Consider the following 20,426-nt stretch of genomic DNA (forward strand, 5'->3'; position numbering starts at 1 on the left):
GTCACATCCAAACCCCTGCTTGATTCCCTGTCCTGCTCTGGTAAGTTGAAGCACTCTCAAAGCAGAGAGCAATGATGGGGGGAAAGAATCAAAAGGATCCAAGTTTCCATGTGGACTTAAACAGCAAACAATGTCACATGTTTGTCCCGATGAAACATTTCCCTTCCTGTCTGTAATCAGTAAAATGAAGACCATGCAGCCTCTTCACGTGACCACTCCAGTGAGGCAGAGCATTGCTCTCACTAAGGCGGCTGGCACCTCTGTTTACCTCAAGCTGGACTCGTCCCAGCCTGCAGGCTCCTTTAAGATCAGAGGCATTGGTCATCTCTGTAAGACAGTAAGTAATCTTCTGTTGTCTCTTTTTTTTATATATATGAATAATGCTAAGAAACTAGTGCAAAGGTAACCAGTGTGGAACAATTCAAGCAGCACAAACAGACATGTTGTGAACTTGTGCTGACCGAGTTGGGGTTTTTTTTTTGCTGTTTTTTTTAGTGGGCAGAGCGAGGTTGTGAGAGATTTGTCTGCTGTTCAGGTAAGTACATTGTGAAAACATAAAATCTTACCAAGTATTTTTGGGTCTAGTTTTTAGTGGAAACATCTCAATACACTGGAAATAAGACGAAACTAACTTACAAGTAACTTTTCATCAAGAAATAGGAGCCTGTTCTAAGTAAGTAATTTGATGAAAATATTAGTTCCACTGGAAAATTATTTCACCTGTAACATGGGAAAATGTCTTAAGTAAAATAATCTGTCAGGGAAAATGTATATTTTCATTAATATGTAGGAAATTATTTACGTAATTCAACCTCCTATGTCTTGCTGAGAAATAGCACTTGAAGTTTCGTTTCTTACTTCAAGTGCACTAAGATATCTGCACTAGAAGCTAGACAAAAAATATTTGAGGATTTGGGTCTCAACAGGAGGAAACGCTGGTATGGCAGCTGCTTATTCTGCCCGCCAGCTCGGGGTTCCTGCAACCATTGTGGTTCCAAGTGTCACCCCCAACCAGACGGTGGAGAGGCTGAAGGACGAGGGGGCAAATGTTGTCATTCATGGAAAGGTTGGTTAACTCAGCTGTGATCACCTCAATAATATCAGATTTTTTTTTCAGCGATGTGTAAAAATCGAATGTAGTTCCAATTGAGTCTTTATTTTATTCAAAATAAAATGTTTAGGAAACTAGTTTGTATCAGAAGAAGATGAAAAGTATTGCTCAAAAATCATGTCTGGGTAGATTATTACACCTAACCAAAGCAGGGGATAAAACAAGTTGAAATTATGAACATTAATAAAGTTTTTTTCTTTTTCCTGAAAGGTTTTTTGTCATTTTAACTGAGTAAGCAAAGTTGTGTCTCGTCCTTTTCAGGCTCTGAATGAAAGCATTAGTTACGGTCAGCAGCTTGTGGCAAACAACCCAGGCTGGATATTCGTCTCTCCCTTTGACGACCCGCTCATATGGTGAGACAGAGTCCGTTCTTTGAGCATAGCAAAAGTATTTATACCTTCAGAACTAAAGCTAAAATTTGCAGTGCCTTTATTGGGATTCGATACCAGCACAAAGCAGGGCATATATTTAAAGTGAAAGGAAAAAAAGACATAGTTTTTGAAAAAAAAAATTATTTTCACAAATAAAATAAAAAATAAAAAAAGGAAGGTGATTCATATGTCATATGTCCACACATAAAGCTCACAGTGAAGCATGGAAGTGGAGGAATCATGCTTAATCCAAATGAGAATTTATGGCAAGATCTGAAAGATGCTAGTCTGTATAACTCCATCCAACCTGATTGAGCCTGTGCTACATTGCAAAGAGAAGAAAAAAAGGGTAAATACCCATTAATGTGCAAAACTGTTAGACATACCCTAAAAGACTTGTAGTGCAAGGGATTTCTACTTGCTTAGTGAGTCTGAACACAAATACAAGCCATACTTTTAGATACATTTTTAGATTTTTAATCTGTAAAATAATTTTGCGACCATGTATCTTTTCTCTTTGACTTACTTTGTGTTTCTCTGCCTCGAAAAGTCCCAATAAAATGCAGTTTGAGGTTTCAATGTTTCAAAATGTGACAAAGAACTCAAGGGGTTTGAATACTTTGGCAAGGCACTGCTGGTTCAAATCAAAGTCCAACTCGTCATGTTCATTACTAACAGTAATGCTTGTCTTGTCTCATCCGGAACATGAACAGCTGCAGTGGATGATAGGGGGGGGACATTTCAGATATCACATAGTTAACATTAACCGCTTGTTCACAAGAGTTAGATTGTCGACGTCGAGGTGTCAAACGCAGCCACAACAAAACAGCACACCGTTTGACATTAAAGCAGTTGCATCGCGTAACTCCGGCTGCACCGTCCACAGTTTGTCCGCATTAGTGTAAATCGCAGCTTCGCTTTGTGAAGGGAAGGACACACATCTTTGGTGAAGGAGCTGGAGCGCGATCTGAAGGAGAAGCCTGGAGCCATAGTGCTGTCGGTGGGAGGCGGAGGCCTGCTGAACGGAGTGGTAGAAGGACTTCGCCGCGCCGACTGGGCTGACGTGCCAATCGTAGCCATGGAAACCGTGGGAGCACACAGCCTGAATGCAGCAATGAATGCTGGAGAGCTCGTCACTTTACCTGCCATCACAAGGTACTGCACTTGGTTCACCAGTCCCTTTTCCTCCTCCTGACGCAACTGATTTAGTGTTTTGGCGCCCACAGTGTTGCAACCACACTGGGCCTGGTGAGGGTGTCAGCTCAGACAATGAGACTAGTGGAGGAACACACGGTTTTCTCAGAAGTGGTCACTGACCAGGAGGCTGTGAGAGCTGTTGAACACTTTCTGGGTGAGTGAAACCTGCATCTGGACAGAAGAGATGGGAAAACATTCAGCTGATGCCACAAACACCACACACAAAGACATTTAAGGTTTTCTTTTGTCCACTCATTGTACTGTTCAGAAAAGCTACGGGTTTTTGTCTCCCAGAAAACGAAGGTGTTTTGTAGCAACATGTGCGAATCAAAGGCAAAAAAAAAGGCTTTCAGCTGGTGCTAAAAGGCCAGTCAGGGAGGAAGAAGCCATCACTCCAAAGGATAAAAAGCCAGATAAAAGTTTGCAAACGCATTTAGAAACAAAGAACTTAATTTTTCTTTGAAAACAGGTCCTGTAGTGTAATGAATTTAAAGTGTTTGGTCATTTTCACCATCATTATATTAGGATGGGATATGTATGAGGGAATGTTTCTGCCATTATCAGTCTCTCCTTACAGACATTTCCCACTTCTGTGTGAGAGAGAGGAGAAATTTTGAGAACAAGCGTTACTAGTTTTGAGAAGAAAGACATGAAATCCCATTCTCAGACTGAACATGTGTGCTCTTGGATTATGGCAGAAAAATTCCCCCATAGAAATTTGCAAGCCTGAGAACAGCGTCCCAAGAATGAAGTACAGAAGTATCATGTTGTGGGAGTGCTTTGCTATTGTGGGCAACTGGTGTGTTTTCCAAAACAGATGACTCAGACAGGAAAGAACAACATGATAAAATATTGAATCAACATCATGGAGGAAGTTAATACCTGGGTACCAAGGAGTCGTCCGAATTGTCAGTGACTACAAAACATCTGACCCAAGTCATGCAGTTCCACAGGCAATTCCAACCACATACTAAAGAAATGTATGCACACTTCTGAATTCAAGCTATTCTTGATACAGCTAGTAGGGTCAGACAGGGACATAGAACGGTTAAGTGTCTTTTTGTACAGTGCATGTAAAATACTGGCTTTACCTTCAGAAATCAGTCATGAAACTGATCTGTCTATTTTGTCTCTCTTTGCAGATGATGAAAAGATCTTGGTGGAGCCTGCCTGCGGCGCCGCTCTGGCAGCTGTGTACAGTGACATTATCAAAAGGCTGCAAGTCGAGGGCAAGCTGGCACAGCACCTGGGCCCAGTGGTGGTGGTTGTGTGCGGCGGTAACAACATCAGCATGGAGCAGCTTCAGAGGCTGAAGAAGCAGCTCGGCATGATCTAGTGTCACCGACTACCCTGGGTTTTCCTGACATTTCTGTTTCAGTCTCTCTCTCTCCATTCGCCACTTCAGTCCCTAAACGCTGTTATTCATGTAGTCCATAGATCAAATCATTCCAGACTGAAACTCTCAGGAGCACTGACACTGACTGAAATATATATATAAAAAAAGACAAACATCAGTTTTAATGGACATGAATATAAGATAAAGAAAACTGACACATTGAGTTTCAATACGTTTTGTATCCTTGCTTGTAATAATGCTTGTGTGTTATTCGGCTTTTTTATTTGTACTCACATTAATAAATTCTATTTCTTTGTCTTCTTATCATTTCTCTGCCCTCTTGCTCTTGAATGTGAAAGACATGTGAAACACTGCCCAGATTGCTGCCTCATACCATAAGCTTCAAGGAGTACACATGAAACATAAGCACAGACTTCCATGTCTGTGTGTGTGTGTGTGTGTGAGTTCTATTTATTTATTTAGCCTACAATACAATAGCGGGGAAATTATGGCCAATTGACAGATTAATTCAAAAACATTGAAACAAATAAAAGTAAAATAGAACTTCCCCCAGTGCCCTGTTTGTTTCGAACATATTTATGGGTGTCAATTTCAAATATTTTGAGATTCAAATTATTTACGTTAACAATTCATACTAATGAAAATACTTAAAATTTAATGGAAAATACAATTTCATAGAACATGGTTTTTGGTGAGGATTAAACTTGGACACGCACCTAAAATAGCTAAAACTCACACGAAGGGGTATCACATCAGGTGCATAATCCTTAGAACACCGTCACTGCCTCAGTCTTGTAAAGTGAGTATAAACAAGACTAAGATTGAAAAATTGTCTGGGACCTTCAGGAAGAAGATTGCAGCAGTTTGAGTCACTCTGCCGCCTGGAAAAAAGTATTCAAGTGAACTTATAGTTACAAAAATATGTGTCACTGCTGTTACTTCAATCAAAAGGAAGTCCTAACCTTTTCTCCAGCTAGAAAACACATTTGTTGTCAAAACCCTTTGCTTAATGAATAAAATAAGATTACTTTTTGTTGAAGTAGAAATAATTCAGTTTTCCAGAAAATTTGTAAAATTAAAATCAAACCTCAATATGCGAACATTTATCAATAAAAAAATTAATTTTCAATCACAGTTCACATTTTTATATGACAATATGAGTTACTGGTGGTTGAGTTAGTGAAGCTGAATACGAGGCATTCTTGGAGGAAAATGTGTTTAAAGTAGCAACAGACTTGTGTCTAAGGCAGACATTGACCTTCTAGCAACAATGGCCCTGAACATACACATAAAACTACGACAGAATGGTTTGGATCAAAGCATATTAATGTGTGGGAAAGGCCTAGTCAAAGTCTAGACATTGAACCAACTAAATATATGTGGCAAGACTTGAAAATAGATTTTCAGGGACAATTTCAGCGAATCTGAATGAGTTTGAGCTATTTTTCAAGAAGAAATTGTTCAGACATACGTCAAAAAGAGTTGCAGCTGTAAGTGCAGTGGAAGGTGGTTCTCCGGTGTACCGGCTCACGGGGGTCTGAATACAAACACACACACACACACTTAAAATTCACATTTGGCCTTTCTTCCACTTCAGATTTATGCTCTACTTTGTGCTGACCTGTTGGATGAAATCCCAATAAAACACACTGACCTTTGCAGTTGTAATGTGACAAAAGGTGAAACTAGGACAATTGGGCTGATAAAGACATAAGCGACACGCATGGGGATCCAGTCGGATCCAGCCTGGTCCTGCACTCACCGCTCTGTAAAAGTGTGTGGTGCAGTGATGCAACCAGTGTGTCATTGGGTCATATGTTAAAGACATAAAATTATCCCCAATACTGATCACCTATGATTAACAATAACTGTATCTGTCTGGGATTAAATATACAAAAACAAAACATTAGTAACATTGTTTGTACATGAAGACATTTCTTTATTATGACACAGAAATCTCAAATGCCATTTGATTCTTTACATCTGTATAATCCATTTTAGATATGTTACGTTTCTCATGTGCAGAGGTAAGACAGTAAAAGTTAATGCAACCATAAATAATTGTAATAAATATCAAGTAAATGTACAGCACACATTTCATCGAAACAATTCTTTGTACGGATATGTCCTTTTTGTAACCTATTGTTACCCCTCCAGAGGAGGAGAAGTCAGAGAGAAAGAGAGAGAGAGCAACCCTGTTAGCAGCGGTACGTCACCCTTTAAAAGAGCCCAACCAAAACCCAAAATCCTGCAAAAAAAACAAAACTAAAAAAAAGGCAGTTTCACTGCACCAGCAGTCAATCCTGTGGTCTTCTCCACGTAAAATGGCGATTTCACTCACACAAGAGAACGTGTTTCACCATGTGTAGAAGAAATTCAAACCATCCGAGTACAAGACAAAGGTGATAAAGATTACTGGTATTGCCAAAATTCATAGAAAGCAGCAACACAACAAACTGGAAACCCAGACAGACGTTGTCTAGTTTGCTCGTTTTTTAGATTCTTTTCTCGGAAGAGTAGTGCAAACTCAAAATGAAATCAGAAGGTGAAGAGAAGAAGCGAGTAAAAACTGCCAGCAAACATTACCTCAGTCCTATTTACATTTTTCTAGATTATTATTAAATTTTTCTTTCTTTTTTTTAATTAAACACAGCAAAACACTTGGTTATGGATGAAATAAAAAGAAACCTCTCATCCCCAATCATGAAAAATAAATATATAAAGGGCAAAACTGAAGATTACTTACTGCCAACCCCTCCAGTGTACGTGTGTAGATTGGATATGACTACTAGATTAACATGACTTTTTACATGACTGAAAACCTCTCTCTTCAGACTCTTTAACAAAGGTGCTCCGTTACATAGGCATAAATGAGTTTATCCATTAGCAGGTTGTATTGTTAAAAGAGGCAGTAAAACTATGTAAAGCCCTGCACAGCACTTGTTCACACCTGCTCCTACAGTAGATGACGTAGTGAAAACTCAGCAGATTCCAATTGATAGTAATCATATCACTGAAAACCCTTTTGGTTCTCGTCACACAAGAGAGGCTCCTACAGCAAAAGGCGAGTGTCAGAGCATCATCCCCACAAAGGGGAGGTAGCATTGAGCTGTGACTGGAGACTTTTCACTGTAGCCTTTAGGGCTTTATCAGCTCCCATAGAAACCACTTTCTCAACGCTCAGCTATAGGATTTGCAACTGTAAAGTGCTGTTCTGAAGGTAGCTGAAAGATTTTTGTTAAAGTTACATAGCTGGCTCAAAAGAAAAAAAGGGAAATGAAAAAAGAACAAAACTCTTTCACAGCTGTATCACTTCAATGCCCTCCCCAATCTCAGTGCAACAAAAATAAATCAGACTTATTTGCAGCCATCACTGCTGATTAAAATCATCCTCCCTGAATGAAACAAAACGTAGAATTTAGGCAGATGGCGATGAAAACAATATGTCGGTTTCCTTTCAAGATAAAAGGGTTTAGCTTTGCTGCTCGTTGGTGAAGCAGTGCGTATCAGCCTGCGGTCGGTCTCAGAGGAAGATCCAGGAGGGGCAGAAGGTGGTGGTGGGATGTTAGGTACTACTGCTCGGGAATGTCGGCTTCTCGGCTCTCCTCAGCCACTCAGAGGATCTTCGCGGTAGTGAATGGCGTAGCGCAGCTTCTCCAGCATCACATCCAAAGAAGTATACTGTGGCAGTTTCACCATGAACATGCATGTTTCCACTCGAATGTAGCGCGAGTCTGGCTGACCTGGAGAGGAAACAGAAATATGGGTTTTTGTTTATATATAGTGAAGATGCAAGTAGAAGTTTTTGTGTAACAGGAGTTACTTTACACCGCCTTGAAAAATTATTCGTAAATCTTTCAACTGTTAGATTTACAACTTTTTCGGAAATCTGTTAGATTCTGTTAGAATCTGTTAGATTTATTCTAACAGATTTATAAATCTGTTTTTTAAGTGCTTTTTTAAGTGATTTAAGTATTTCACTTAATGGGATTTAAGTGAAATACAACAAGAAAATCATTAAAGATTTTGTCACTTTTCAACTACAACAATTTTATATATATATATATATATATATATATATATATATATATATATATATATATATATATATATATATATATATATATTTACCCACACAAAGTGGAACATCTTGAAAAGATGTAGGAGTGGACCTCCTTTCACAACATGTGTAACAGGTCCACTGATCAGATAAGACCAAATTTTATTTTACTTTGGAAAATGGAAAATGGTGGAAAATGAATACTAGAGAATCCTGAACACAAGCCTCATGGCTAAACACGAAAGTAGCAGCGCTATGCTTGGAATAGAGAAGCCTGTCTGAGTTAATGGATATTTATGTTTTAAAAGAGCCCAAAGTCCATTTAAAGAATTTTTTAAAAGACAAAATGGTTGAGTGTATCACATAAAATACATAAAAGTTTAAGGTTGTAAAGTGAAGAAACATGGAAAAGTTCATGGAATATAAGTGCTATTGCAGGGCACCGTAATCAAACTGTCACAGTGATAAAAGCTCAAAAGATGAAGCAATCTTATGTATCAGGAATCATAAAAATGATTTGAGAAACTCAAACCTGAATCCCTTTAAGTGAAATACAACAAGGAGAAAAAAAGATGCTCAATGTTCCTTCATTATATAAATAATATAATGAATGTTATATTGTTCAAAGTTTATCTGAAGTGACAAGATGAACAGTTTTCTCAACATTATCAGCAGTGTCTGCAGCAACAGCACTGATACAGTGCAATAGCTGCAGGGATAGGAGCGCCTGAGCCCAGTCAGGGCCCTGCAGGGAGCATGTTGGCAGTTACCTGCAGCTCCATCAGGAGGGGCGATTTTCATGGGGTACGGGGGAACATGGGCTGTGTCGGGTCCGCCGTCTTTGCACGGGCAAGTAAACGGGATGCGCTCCTGGTTGCAGGCAAACTTGATGAACTTGCAGAGCTCTTCCTGAGTGAACATCTCCAGGGCGGTCCAGAAGAACTCGATGTGCTGGTCGGTTTCCATCAGACCGACTTGGTACATGGTGTGAGCCTAAACAAAAAAAGAATGGGATGATTTACTAAGGTAAAAGTTGAGAAACACAATACAGCAACGATAGAAGGAAATCGTTAAACCACCGCTTTTCATAGACTTTAAAGCTGGAAAATGCTCACACACACTTTGTAATGTGGTTGAAAAGATATCAGTGTTTTCTATCATATATATATATATATATATATATATATATATGCACCACCTTAAGGAACTCCAGATTGATGTAAGGCAAGCCACATGTGCGCAGTTCAATCTCCAGAGGGCTGAGCATGGTAAGCAGCTGCATAGGAATGATGGATCCCAGTCCTGCCCTCACTGCTGTCATACACTCCACATTCTCCAGCTCCCTCAGGCGGAGGCTCCTGACTGCCCGTGCGTACACATCCTTGTTCTCCCAGCTTAATGGGACAAACAGAACAGAAACTCACTCAAATGTGCTGTGGCTGTGGCTTTGAACTACGGTAGAACCTTCGGGAGCTGCTCTGTACCTGACAGTGAGGCTGCGTCCTCCCTGACAAAGCTCCACCTCTTCACCCGTCATTGTGAAGTAAGTAAAAGTGCAGCAGGGCCGGCTGGGCGACTCTGGGCTTTCTCCTGAGTGGTGCTGCGAGGAGATCTCAGCGCACAGGGTCTCCAGCTCGCTCTCATCAGTCACCTGAAGAGAGGAAGGAAAAAAAAAAAGAATCAAAATCCCTGCAAGCATGAGCTGGATATCAAATTGGGTGTGATTGAAATCGCTCCTACTGCACTCCTCACATTTGCAAATTTCTTGACATAGTTGTAGGTGAGCACATCAGCTTCATGCAAGTCCTGCTCTGGATCGAGAGGCTCGCCAATGAGGCCTTTCCAAAACGATCCCAGCAGGTCCAAAGGAAGGGGGACGTCTGCACGGATGGCTATACCGAGGAGCTGACCAAAAAAGTGCAACAACTGCTCTTCTGCATAGCTGATAGGGCAGGGAGTCAGGATGTACTTCCCCTGAGATAAAAACAATACAAAGAAAGATTGGGAATATTTACACAATGTCATGATCTTTCTTGTGAAATTCTTTACAATAAGTTTTACATAAAATTGAGACAATGTTGATACTAGATCAGCAGATGTGGTGCCTAGTATTCATGCCCTTTAATTTTCACAGATTTTGTCCCATTGCAGCTGCAAATTTCAGTTCATTTTATTGGAAATTTATGTGACTAACACAAAGTGGCCTCAAAAGACTCGACCTCATGAGTCAACAGAACCACTTTCCAAAGCACTTTCTTTTAATTTGCCTCTACCATCTTTCCACATCTGGAGAAAGACACTTTTACCCATTTTGATTCCTCTTCCCAATTACACACTACGCTGCATTTCTCTATAGTGCAAGATCTAAATAAAACACAAATTGTGGTTGTAACAGGTCAAAAGCGGTATCAAAATATTCACAAAGCACTGTAAATCCTGACTGAATAGAGCTACAGTATGCCTTGATGGGAAGATGAATGTAATGTGGAATGAAATGATACCTTGTTCCGGTTGGCTGCAGCACTGGGACAGGGAAGCAGCAGGGAAAGTGCTGAGCTCTGTAACTCCTTACACACCTGCCACAGAAAATGCCTGAAGGAGCCGCCTGGATAGACACAGTCATCACGATAGCAGTTAGGTATTTTTAAAAAACATAACAGCGATAAATAAAATAGATGAAAGCAAAGCGGGGCATGAAAGAAAAAAAAGGGTGTGATGAGGGAAGCACTAACTTGTGCCATGAACTTCCTCTCCAGTGAAGCGGATGTTGAAGGCGTATGTTGGATCTCCTCCGCTGGCCAGCTTCACACAGAGCTGAGACGATGGCACACAGGAGAGCTGGCGTGCTGCCTGGCAGAAGTAGGTGTTTTCTGATGATCTAATTTCACCTGTAGGGGGCGAGGGAGAGAAGTGTTACAATATCCAGAAAGTTAAACACAAAGTCCTGTGACGAAAAGTGAAGAAAAATAAGAGGGAGGAAAGTCTACCTCCAACAATCTCTAGAGGGTCCAGTGTAATCTCTGGAGCAGCATGGTCAGCTGTACGTTGTACTGTAGCATTTAATACTCGGTTCATTACAGTGACCTTGGTGTCGTAGAAGACTAGGCCTATCAGAAGCAGATAGAGGTACAAAGATTACATTTTTCAAGCACTAAAACTAGAAATTTAAAGTTGCAGCTTGCAATACTTTCTAACATCAGGCAGCCTCAACTTGAAACAGTTTATTTGCATGGAGCCTGTATATCATTATTTGCTCAGCAAGCTTCAAATATTAAACCACAGCATCTCGTACCAATGCTTTTATTCTTGCTAGATTTGTTTCTGAGTTGATGCTCACCTTTTGCTTCACACAGCAGCGCTGCAATGCTGTTCTGATATGTGTGCGTCTGTCTCAGCTCCACGAGTGGCAGAAAGAAACTCTCCAGGGTGTTGTTGAGGGACTGCAGCAAAGCAAAGCGCAGGCGCAAGCTCTCCACAGGCACATCTGTAAACACCAAATCACAAAGATAAAGCTGAGTGACAAAACACAAATGTGAGGCAGATAGGAATGTTTTAGAAATTATTCTTAGAGATGAACATGTTAATCGATCAGAAGTCAGAATCTAAGAAAATTGGTGCAAATTTTGCATCAAGTGCTTCAAAACCAGGAACTTCAACGATTTTTAAAATCTAACAGTACATTAACAAAAACATCAACTTTCATGCCTTTTTAAGTAACAAAAGTTAATAAAAGGATGGAGACAGATATTTAAAACATGAATGTCAATCTGGTAATCTCAATTTTCCGTGGGATTCAAAACTGCTATCTCTATCAAAGAACCCGCAGCATCTGCAGAAGCTCAGACTAAAAAAAAAGGCAAGCAAACAACTTACTGAGCAGACAGGCCACACGGGGATCTGCAGCATCACTGGGATCTAGGTAGACCTCATGGGGGTGCAGTCTGGCTGGAGTGATAGCCAAGTGACGACACAACCGGTTGACATATTGCACCAACGCCACATCCATTTCCAAGCTCCACTTTCTACAGGCCTTCTGGGCGTGGCGAGTGTCTATACACGTGCACCTTCAATATAAAGACAGGTTTAGTATTACATAAAAAACAGACACACATGTTTTTACAATAGGAGACTTTAAGACAATTATACAAACTTTAGCAGTATGTGAATCTCCTAATTCTTATTCTGGTCAGTGCATCTCTAACTGGGAGAGATGTACTGCTATAATGAAATCTGATGAAATGTGGAGCTCAAGAAGCCTGCTGAAAACAAGCAACAGCTGTGTTACTTTTTTTTTTAAGATTCTGATAATTCAAGATGCTTTTTAACCCATGGAAAGTTAGTTTGCATAGATAAAATGTTGAAGACCAAATGATAAAACTGAAGCTACTTTTTGAAGAACATCTTTCCTTCTGTGATAGTAATTACAGCATTCGAGTGGACTATATGATTCTTTAAGTCTCACCTTTCAAAATGAAGGTCGTAACCACAAGCCAAAATGGCTCTCCAGACACTGCGGATGTCTTGCTTTGCCCGATCGACTGTAAATTTATGAAAGCCTTCCAGTGTCAGGTACTTTTCCTCTGGCACTAAACAAAACAAAAGAAGAGCTCATAATCTGTTGTGTCAAACCAGACTTACTTTTACTTTAAAATAATTTAACCCTGTCCCACATTTTTACAAAATAATTAAAACTGAAAAAATATTCAGCTATGTCAGATATAATGGTTCTGGAAGTTGTAAATAATGTTTGGAAGACAGAATTGATTTAGATTAAAATCTATTCCTTCTACTGAAAAGCTTTTTAGACCATTTGAATTACATCGTTCAGATAAAAAATTAATCTCAAACTTGACATATATGGAAATAAGAGTCATTTTTCTAATGTTTTTAATGTATTCTGTGTAGTCACAGCAGATGTGATTTTTGCCAACCTTCAGTTTTTTTAGAGGGGGATTTTTCTACGTCTTTCTCATCTGGCCTCGATTTCTCCGGAGATTTTGGCTTTAGGACAGTTTTCTTCTCACTCAGCGCAGTTCTGGAAATAAGTAAAAAATATTTAATTCTGATGTCAATAATTTTTTTTTTTTTTACACGTGTGTCATATGAGGTTTTGCAAGAAAATGACTCACCTAACACTGTTGAGGACTGATTTTTCCTTAGTGAGAGGCTTTGTGATGGGTCTCTTGGTGCTCACAACCTTACCCTGATGTTGTTCTTTTCCTGCTTTGTTGTACTTGTTCTTATTCGGCTTGGGGGTTCCATACTTTCGTAAAATCTGAATGAATAAAAAAGTACAAATTTTAAGATTTGAAGTATTATCACAATCAAATATAAAGCTGGATGGTTGGAGGTATGACAGAGAACCATAATGTTTCTCCTTGAGTACCTGAGTGAGTTGGTCTTCAAGCACTTTCTTAGGAGGTCGAACATTGGTAAAGAAAGTGTGCAGCAGGTTCCCTGGAGTTTGAGAGTTAATCTGCTCTTTGCTGAGGAAAATATCAGACACCTTAACGGGCTTGGCCGGTGTGAGGCTCAACATTTGCTCGGAGTGCACGCAGCTTTTAAAAATATCAGTCAGGATGTCTCTCGCTCCAGGTACAAGTTTTTCACCTGGAAATAGGGAGGTAGATTAGATTTGACAGAAACAATGTTGATCTATAAAAGAGGTAAAACTTTAATGTTTAACACTAACCTTTGATCGACTTATCCAGAAAGTAGTCTTCTAGAGCAGAGCTTCCTTGTGTGTCAAACAGGCTTTGGTTAACACTGGAAACAGTCAGGATCTCCTCGTTGGTTAACTCCATCAGCTCCTCTTCACCTTCCAGGCTGGATAAACCAATCAGGTCACCGCTGTTGAACAGACTGGCACGAATCTTTTCCACCTTTGCTCGAGAGCGGACCTACATTTAACCGAACAAAAATTTCATTTTATTTCATTTCAGAAACAAAATTTTAAAACGTTTAAGGCAGCACGCTAAAACTCCAATCCTAAAGGGCCGGTGCACTCCAACTTGTAGATGTCTCTACCTCAGCACACCCTGCTCCAATATTACAGTATAATATTGTCTCTCTCCTCAACTGCTACAGAGGCAGTTTCACCATTTAACCCAAGTGTGTAGGACAAAGAACACATCTAAAAGTTGCAGGACTCTGGCCCTCAAGGAGGGCTGGTAGATCACTGGTTCAAATGGTCTGAATGCTTTTGCAACAGAACCACCTCACCTCAATGACAGCATAGCCCTTGATAGGTCTGGCTGTAGTTGTTGTGCTCTCAAAGGAAGTGACTGTCTGCATAGAGGCTCCATCCGAGGCAGACGGTGTTTCTGTGTTGTCCAGAGGCTCCCCCAAGCTGCCGAGACTCCCCAGGCTTCCCGTGCTGCACAGCGACGTGTCTAGACTTTCCTGACTGGAGACAGTCTGAGAGTCCTGAGGAGCCTGTTGGGGGTACGTTACTGCCGAAGCAGCGGCTGCGGGCGTGAGTGAGGGGACAGCTAAAAGCTCCTGATCGACAGAAAGTTCGCTGACTGTGCGAGAGACCCCCTGAGAGGAGCTGCAAATGGAGGTCTGGCTGGTAGAAGCCGAAGCGCTCACACTTAAAGCTGGAGTGACACTGCTGGAGCTGTCAGGACTCTCAGGACCTCCATTGGTGGAGAAAGGTTGGTCAGGTTCTGGAGCAGCTTTGCTGTCGTGTGGGCTTGAAACCCCGGCTCCTGATTTCTTCTTGGGATCCTCTTCCTGCACTGGAATGAAAACCTCATCTTTGAACAGACCTCCGTGTGCATTGCACGCCCTGCGGATGGCATTTCGAACAACTGCCTCCTCGAGGTGTGTGGGGATACCTGAGAGTACCAGCAGGCGGCTATGAGACGTGGGACCCACTAGAGCTTGGCAGGCATCCGTCACAGCATCGCTGGTTACGCTTAAGCCCTGCGGGTCCTTATTGGTGAGATGTCTCAGAATCATCAGGAGGGTGAGGCAGCGGTGGAACCACAGCATGTCCTCGGGTTTGCTGCCCGCCATGTTCAGAAGGGCGCTGTCGCTTTCTGACAGCCTTGTGCCTCCACTTGTTCTCTTTCCAGAGGCGGCTGCTGCCACAGCAGCTGCTGCCCTCTCACGCTTCATCTTCACCTTCTTACGCTTTGAAAGCAAACTGGGGCTTTGTGGCGTCTGGCCCGGGGACGACGAAGACGACGAGGAGGAGTCACTGAGGTTCGGTGCACTGGTAGAGGAGAGGGGTCCCACCGAAGAGCTGCCGACATTGAGAGGAAGCGTCACCTCCGCCACAGCCAAACACACCTCCATTAGGGCATGAAAGTAGGTAGAGAACCGGCTCTGCTCCGCCCCCAGCGCCAACGCTATGCCCCCAGACGACGATCCACCTCCGGCGCATCCAGCAGCCCATCCCTGAGTTTCCCTATCGTAAAGTTTTCGGAGCTCTGTCTGCAGGGCCATTAGGACTGCCAGGCAGGGGTTCAGCAGCAGAGCAATAGAGCTGGAAAGGCCAGCGGGGCTCTTGCGCTGCTCCAAGTGGTGGATCTTCCGCAAAAGTTCAGCCAACAGGTGAAAGATGAGCTCCTTGATGGAGGGAGCCAGATCAGTAGTCCAAAGCAATCCACCTATAAACAAGACAGAAATGTTAGAAACTGCAATCTTAGGACATTTGTATTTGTGGAGTTTATAAAGTCTAGCAGCTTTGAATTAATATTTGATCTGGAAAATTTTGCTCTGTCTCTTTAAGATGCTCCTGCTCTTACCAACACTCCACCTTCAGGAAGTCATCACGACAACATTTCTCCATTAAACTTTGACATTGCTACTAAGAAGTAGCTTGCATGATTAGCTTAGGAGATGTGCTGTTCTACCAGATGGTTGCTGATTGCTGCTGGCTAGTCTGAAGGAGCTAAGTGGGGTAGGCGCAGGAGAGGGCTACTCCAAGAGGCAGAAGCTTGGCTTAGAGACTGCAGGTCCAATACTTGGTGAGAGCAAGCTTTTAGGTACGCTGAATAGTTGCCACGGAAGACTAAAGGATTTCTCAAACATACATAAAAGAATCAAAACAACACTCCAAGTATGTTTTAGATAAGAGAATAACATTAGAACATGATGTAAATCTCAAAAAAGCTGATTTTACATAAATCTCTTTAACAAGAGATTCTTTAACAAGAAAGAAAAAAAGCTATTTACCAAAATAATACTTTCAATATATAAAGTATATAAGGTCACCATTGACAGTAGAAAGCATGTACTATCTTGGTCAATGTGTAGCTTTTATTTTGGTGAACTAAAGGAAAACCTACCGAGCAGTTCTACCACCTGCAGCAGCACCGATGAGGGCACAGTGTCCAACTCATCCTCGGATCGCTCGCTGCTCTCCCCCAGCTTCCACGTCAACAGCTGCTCTGCAAACGCCATCGCCAGAGGAAACTCTAGCGGTAAGGAGTGGAGTACCAACACAGCACCAGGAGGGGGCGACACTCCTACAACCAAAACAAGAGTGAACTCGCTTAGAAGTGCTTCTTTTCATTCTTTAAGAATTTCTTACTCATAATGAAAACACTCACCCAGCTTGATGTGCACTTTATCAGTGGGAATGATAACAGAGGGGTACTGGTTTGTGGTGGGAGGGGGCGTAAGGCCTGTGTTGGTAGGAGAGGCATCTAGAGGATAACACACTGCCTCCATCAGATTCAGCTGACCATTTCTTCGCACTTTGTGACCCAGGCCATAAACCATGACTCGAGCCCAGGGAGCCTTGTACAAGCTTGAGCTAAAAGGTTTTGACAAGATAAGAAAGAAGTTCAAAAACATAAAAAGTGAAGCAAAGGAAGTTCAATTTTAAGTGTCTGCTGTTGTGTATTTGATGTAGCTCACTCTTTCCGGCAGCCCAGTTGACTTTCTTTGCAGGAGACGATCACAAATGCCGCTCCGGGAAAACTAACATCCATACTAACTTTTGACTCCAGGACAGGAAACTCCTCAGATGTAAACTGCTCAGGTGCATTCTGAAAAATATACAACGAGATAGTTTGTTTTCAGTAATGAGTAGATAACCAGAAGCATATAGTTCACTATAAAAATATTCATACTCCTTGGTCTTTTTCACATTTCTTCGCTTTATAGCCACTAATTTGCCACAAGCCTTTAGGGAACAGAAGCATGTGGATCAAAAAGATCAAACTGGACTATTATTCTTCAAGCTAAACGTACATTATCCCTAACACGCCAAACCTTTACTGTAAAGCTTTGTGTTGTTAGCATCATGTTGTAGAAATGCTTTAAAGATACTTTTAATGTCCAATCCTGCTACAGTAAGAGTACCTCAAAGACTTGCAGGCACAAAATACTCAAAGTACTGAAGAGAATGGCAAAAAAACATACACACAATTTCTGATTTTGATTTGTAAAAAAAAAAATGTAAACCTTGTTCCTTTTCTTTTCATAATTACACACTATGTGGTGTTGGTCTACTGCATAAAATTACCCCCAAATACACTTAGGTTTGTGGTTATAATGTGAAAAAACATGGAAAGTTGAAGATGAATGAATAATTTTGCAAGGCACTGTATTCACCGGCTGTAGAGCTAACCTGTAGGAAACAGCATATCTGTTTTGTGAGTTCCAGTAAACTTTCTTCTCCTTGATGCAAGGCACGAGTGATGGCCACGGTCAACCACTCCCGGATGGGCTGAGCATTGCCCTGATAAAACAGGTCTGTGGGAGAGCAACTTTGACCTTCGAGGTTGTGAAGCACCGACTGAGCCAAGAGAATGGAGCTAGAGCTGATGGTGCCATCTGCAGGAAGAGAGAATAGCTTAGAAAATTCCCATGACAAAAAAGAAATACAATTCTTTAAAATGTATTCTTCCACTCACCAGGGAGAGGTGGAGCCAGCAGTTGATTAGACAGAAGCTGCAAGTGTTCCAGAGTTATGTCACGAATCGCAGGGATGTGGAAGAGACGAGTGAAAGTGTGGGGATTCTTAGGGGCGAAGATGTTGAGCAGAGCCATACGACAGTATAACCGAGCGAGCGCGCTTTCACATCGAAGGAGTTCCCTAAAGAAAAGCGCCGACACTGATATTAAAGTCAGATCTTTGATTCAGATGCATCACACTCATTCCCTTTGCATTTATATTACCTATGAATCTGAATGTTACTGCTGTCCCAAGACACCAGGCCGTTAGCCGCAGTGCGTCGAGAACCTGCTGGCGGACGCTCGAGCATCTCAATGGGGTACCAGTATCTGACGAGCACACCTTCACTGCGGAGGTACGTCTCCACCTGTACCAGTTCATTCACCTGAACAAACGCATGAAACACTTTAGTTTACAAATAAATATGTTGTGAGGCTAAAACAAAAAACCCACCACAAATGATTAGACTTACAGAGTCCACATCCAGCACAACCCCGTGCAAACCAAACGTCTTCAACATTCCACGGATAGCAAACTTGGGCAGCGCTGTTCCTCCAGTTGTGCTGTTGGTGTTATTGCTGTCAGGACAGCGGATGACCACAGTCAACCCTTTGTGGATAAAGTATGTTGTGATCCATGTTAGTTACATAACATTACAATCATTTACCAAATGTGAGTGACAGTAAGTTCTTCAATACATCTCAAAACAAGCGATGAAATACTACGAGGATGTTTAGTCCAACTGTGCAATGCTCAAAATCTTTAAATATGTAATGTGGGGGGCGTGCCGTGGTGGTGTAGGGGTTAGCGCGACCCATGTTTGGAGGCCTTGAGTCCTCGACGTGGCCATCGCGGGTTTGACTCCCGGACCCGACAATATTTGCCGCATGTCTTCCTCCCTTTCCTGTCAGACTACTTTCATATAAGGGACACTAGAGCCCACAAAAGACCCCCTGGAGGGGTAAAAAAATAAAAAATTAAAAAATATGTAATGTGGTACCTTTTCGGACTTTGTCAATAGTGAACTTGTTGGCCTCGTCTTTGATATCCTCAATAGTAGGAAGGTAGAGGTCACGAGGAATACCACCATTCTCCTCATACAGGAACTCCACTGTCTGTCTTGCAATGTCAACCATGCCTGTTTCCAGAGAAACGCACAAAAATATTGTCAATTACACAAACAATGTCTAAGGTAGGAGAGAGTATATATTTAACAAGAACAGCTAAGAATTGTTCTCATTTTGTGTGTACTTCCTGTCTGCCCTCCTTTTCTCAGGTGGAAAGAATGGTGTTGTGTTTTTGTGTATTTATGTTATTGAAACACAAAATCATACTTTCATTAAACATTATGTATTCATACACGTAAAATTAGTTAAACACAATATTGTTTGCATTTTAGTTTGACTTGAAAGAATCTGCTCCGTTTAATGTACCTAAAACTAATAACCTTATGGGATTTAAGACGGTTTTTTACCTTCAAATTCTCAATTTCTTCATTTCTGTTCAGTAAAATATACATGTATATTTAAAATACTGCATTCAGTGGTCACGATTTAAGTCATAAGTGCCAATTAAGTTAAACCTCTTTATAATTGTGGCAAATATACATTCAATAGTGTTGTCATTGGACTTTTACTCATATACAAGATGTTACATTTTGCAGTAAAAATCCTTTTGATCTTTACCCAGCTGAAGGGCTCCCTTGATTTGATCCAAGCCCGATTTCCTCTCAGCCTCGTTACGGAACCTCCTACGAATAGTAGGGAATACTTTCGTCTCCCAAGCCTTCACCAGAAGAGCATAGTGATCCTCCTAAAGTCAAACCCAAATCAAATTTAATACATAAAGAAGAAACAATAAAGGAGAAAAACACAGTATAAAGGTACTGAGGACTAATCTCACTCTGGGAACATCATCATCATCCTCATCATCACTCTCATCATCAGCAATAGGTGGGGGGTGTGAGTCAGGCCCAGAGGTGAACAGGTTTTCATAGCTCAGCTCCACCTTGTAATGGCACGACAGATCACTGTTGTACTCTGTAGAAATAGAAAAGGTCAAAAGAGAAAACTTGATTATTAGCTGAAGCAACATGTAAACAAAAACGGAAGTCTGTGCGTTTTAGATAAAAAAAAACCTGAAATGATCACAAGAGACATACGCTGCTGAGGAACTGCAACAGCTGCAATCCGACAAGGGGGACCATGGGAGCCAGAGTCGGAAGTGACACTTGCTCCTGCATCATTATCACTGTCTGAGGCCATGGCAAAGGGAAGTGCTTCAAAATTTGCACTTATTTCCTCTGCTAGGTCTACACATAAGTCAGCTGCATTCCGGTGTGCTTGGCCTTCTGCGTATGCAAAAGGTCGGCTTCCAAAGTTGGCACGGATCTTTGCATTCTGCAAAAAATGGAGAGA

General features: G+C 41.4%; 2 protein-coding genes across 3 annotated transcripts in view; one reads left to right on the forward strand and one right to left on the reverse strand.

The window, feature by feature from the left end:
• sds (serine dehydratase) lies at window positions 1-4,290 on the forward strand. The gene is made up of 8 exons (XM_014470748.2): window positions 1-40; window positions 181-337; window positions 496-535; window positions 927-1,066; window positions 1,373-1,464; window positions 2,410-2,637; window positions 2,709-2,833; window positions 3,822-4,290. Exons 2-8 carry the CDS (start codon window positions 185-187, stop codon window positions 4,013-4,015), a joined length of 972 nt encoding a protein of 323 aa, XP_014326234.1. The 5' UTR covers window positions 1-40; window positions 181-184; the 3' UTR covers window positions 4,016-4,290.
• Window positions 4,291-5,951: 1,661 nt separating this feature from the next.
• hectd4 (HECT domain E3 ubiquitin protein ligase 4) overlaps window positions 5,952-20,426 on the reverse strand; it is a 39,256-nt gene continuing 24,781 nt past the window's right edge. For both annotated transcript variants that reach the window (XM_023342978.1, XM_014470749.2), the window contains exons 50-76: window positions 20,171-20,408; window positions 19,912-20,048; window positions 19,695-19,821; window positions 19,010-19,147; window positions 18,482-18,618; window positions 18,234-18,394; window positions 17,969-18,150; window positions 17,683-17,888; window positions 16,968-17,098; window positions 16,658-16,863; window positions 16,394-16,573; window positions 14,319-15,712; window positions 13,789-13,996; window positions 13,483-13,706; window positions 13,226-13,371; window positions 13,028-13,131; window positions 12,559-12,682; window positions 11,970-12,160; window positions 11,434-11,580; window positions 11,084-11,203; window positions 10,829-10,984; window positions 10,598-10,701; window positions 9,849-10,070; window positions 9,581-9,747; window positions 9,295-9,490; window positions 8,867-9,089; window positions 5,952-7,779 (exon numbers count right to left, since the gene is read on the reverse strand). In XM_023342978.1, the coding sequence (XP_023198746.1) occupies window positions 7,643-7,779; window positions 8,867-9,089; window positions 9,295-9,490; window positions 9,581-9,747; window positions 9,849-10,070; window positions 10,598-10,701; window positions 10,829-10,984; window positions 11,084-11,203; window positions 11,434-11,580; window positions 11,970-12,160; window positions 12,559-12,682; window positions 13,028-13,131; window positions 13,226-13,371; window positions 13,483-13,706; window positions 13,789-13,996; window positions 14,319-15,712; window positions 16,394-16,573; window positions 16,658-16,863; window positions 16,968-17,098; window positions 17,683-17,888; window positions 17,969-18,150; window positions 18,234-18,394; window positions 18,482-18,618; window positions 19,010-19,147; window positions 19,695-19,821; window positions 19,912-20,048; window positions 20,171-20,408 (5,706 nt within the window). In that variant the 3' untranslated portion in view covers window positions 5,952-7,642. The remainder of the gene's footprint in view (window positions 7,780-8,866; window positions 9,090-9,294; window positions 9,491-9,580; window positions 9,748-9,848; window positions 10,071-10,597; window positions 10,702-10,828; window positions 10,985-11,083; window positions 11,204-11,433; window positions 11,581-11,969; window positions 12,161-12,558; window positions 12,683-13,027; window positions 13,132-13,225; window positions 13,372-13,482; window positions 13,707-13,788; window positions 13,997-14,318; window positions 15,713-16,393; window positions 16,574-16,657; window positions 16,864-16,967; window positions 17,099-17,682; window positions 17,889-17,968; window positions 18,151-18,233; window positions 18,395-18,481; window positions 18,619-19,009; window positions 19,148-19,694; window positions 19,822-19,911; window positions 20,049-20,170; window positions 20,409-20,426) is intronic.

Source organism: Xiphophorus maculatus, chromosome 12, assembly GCF_002775205.1.
Source record: "Xiphophorus maculatus strain JP 163 A chromosome 12, X_maculatus-5.0-male, whole genome shotgun sequence".
Taxonomy (NCBI): Eukaryota; Metazoa; Chordata; class Actinopteri; order Cyprinodontiformes; family Poeciliidae; genus Xiphophorus; species Xiphophorus maculatus.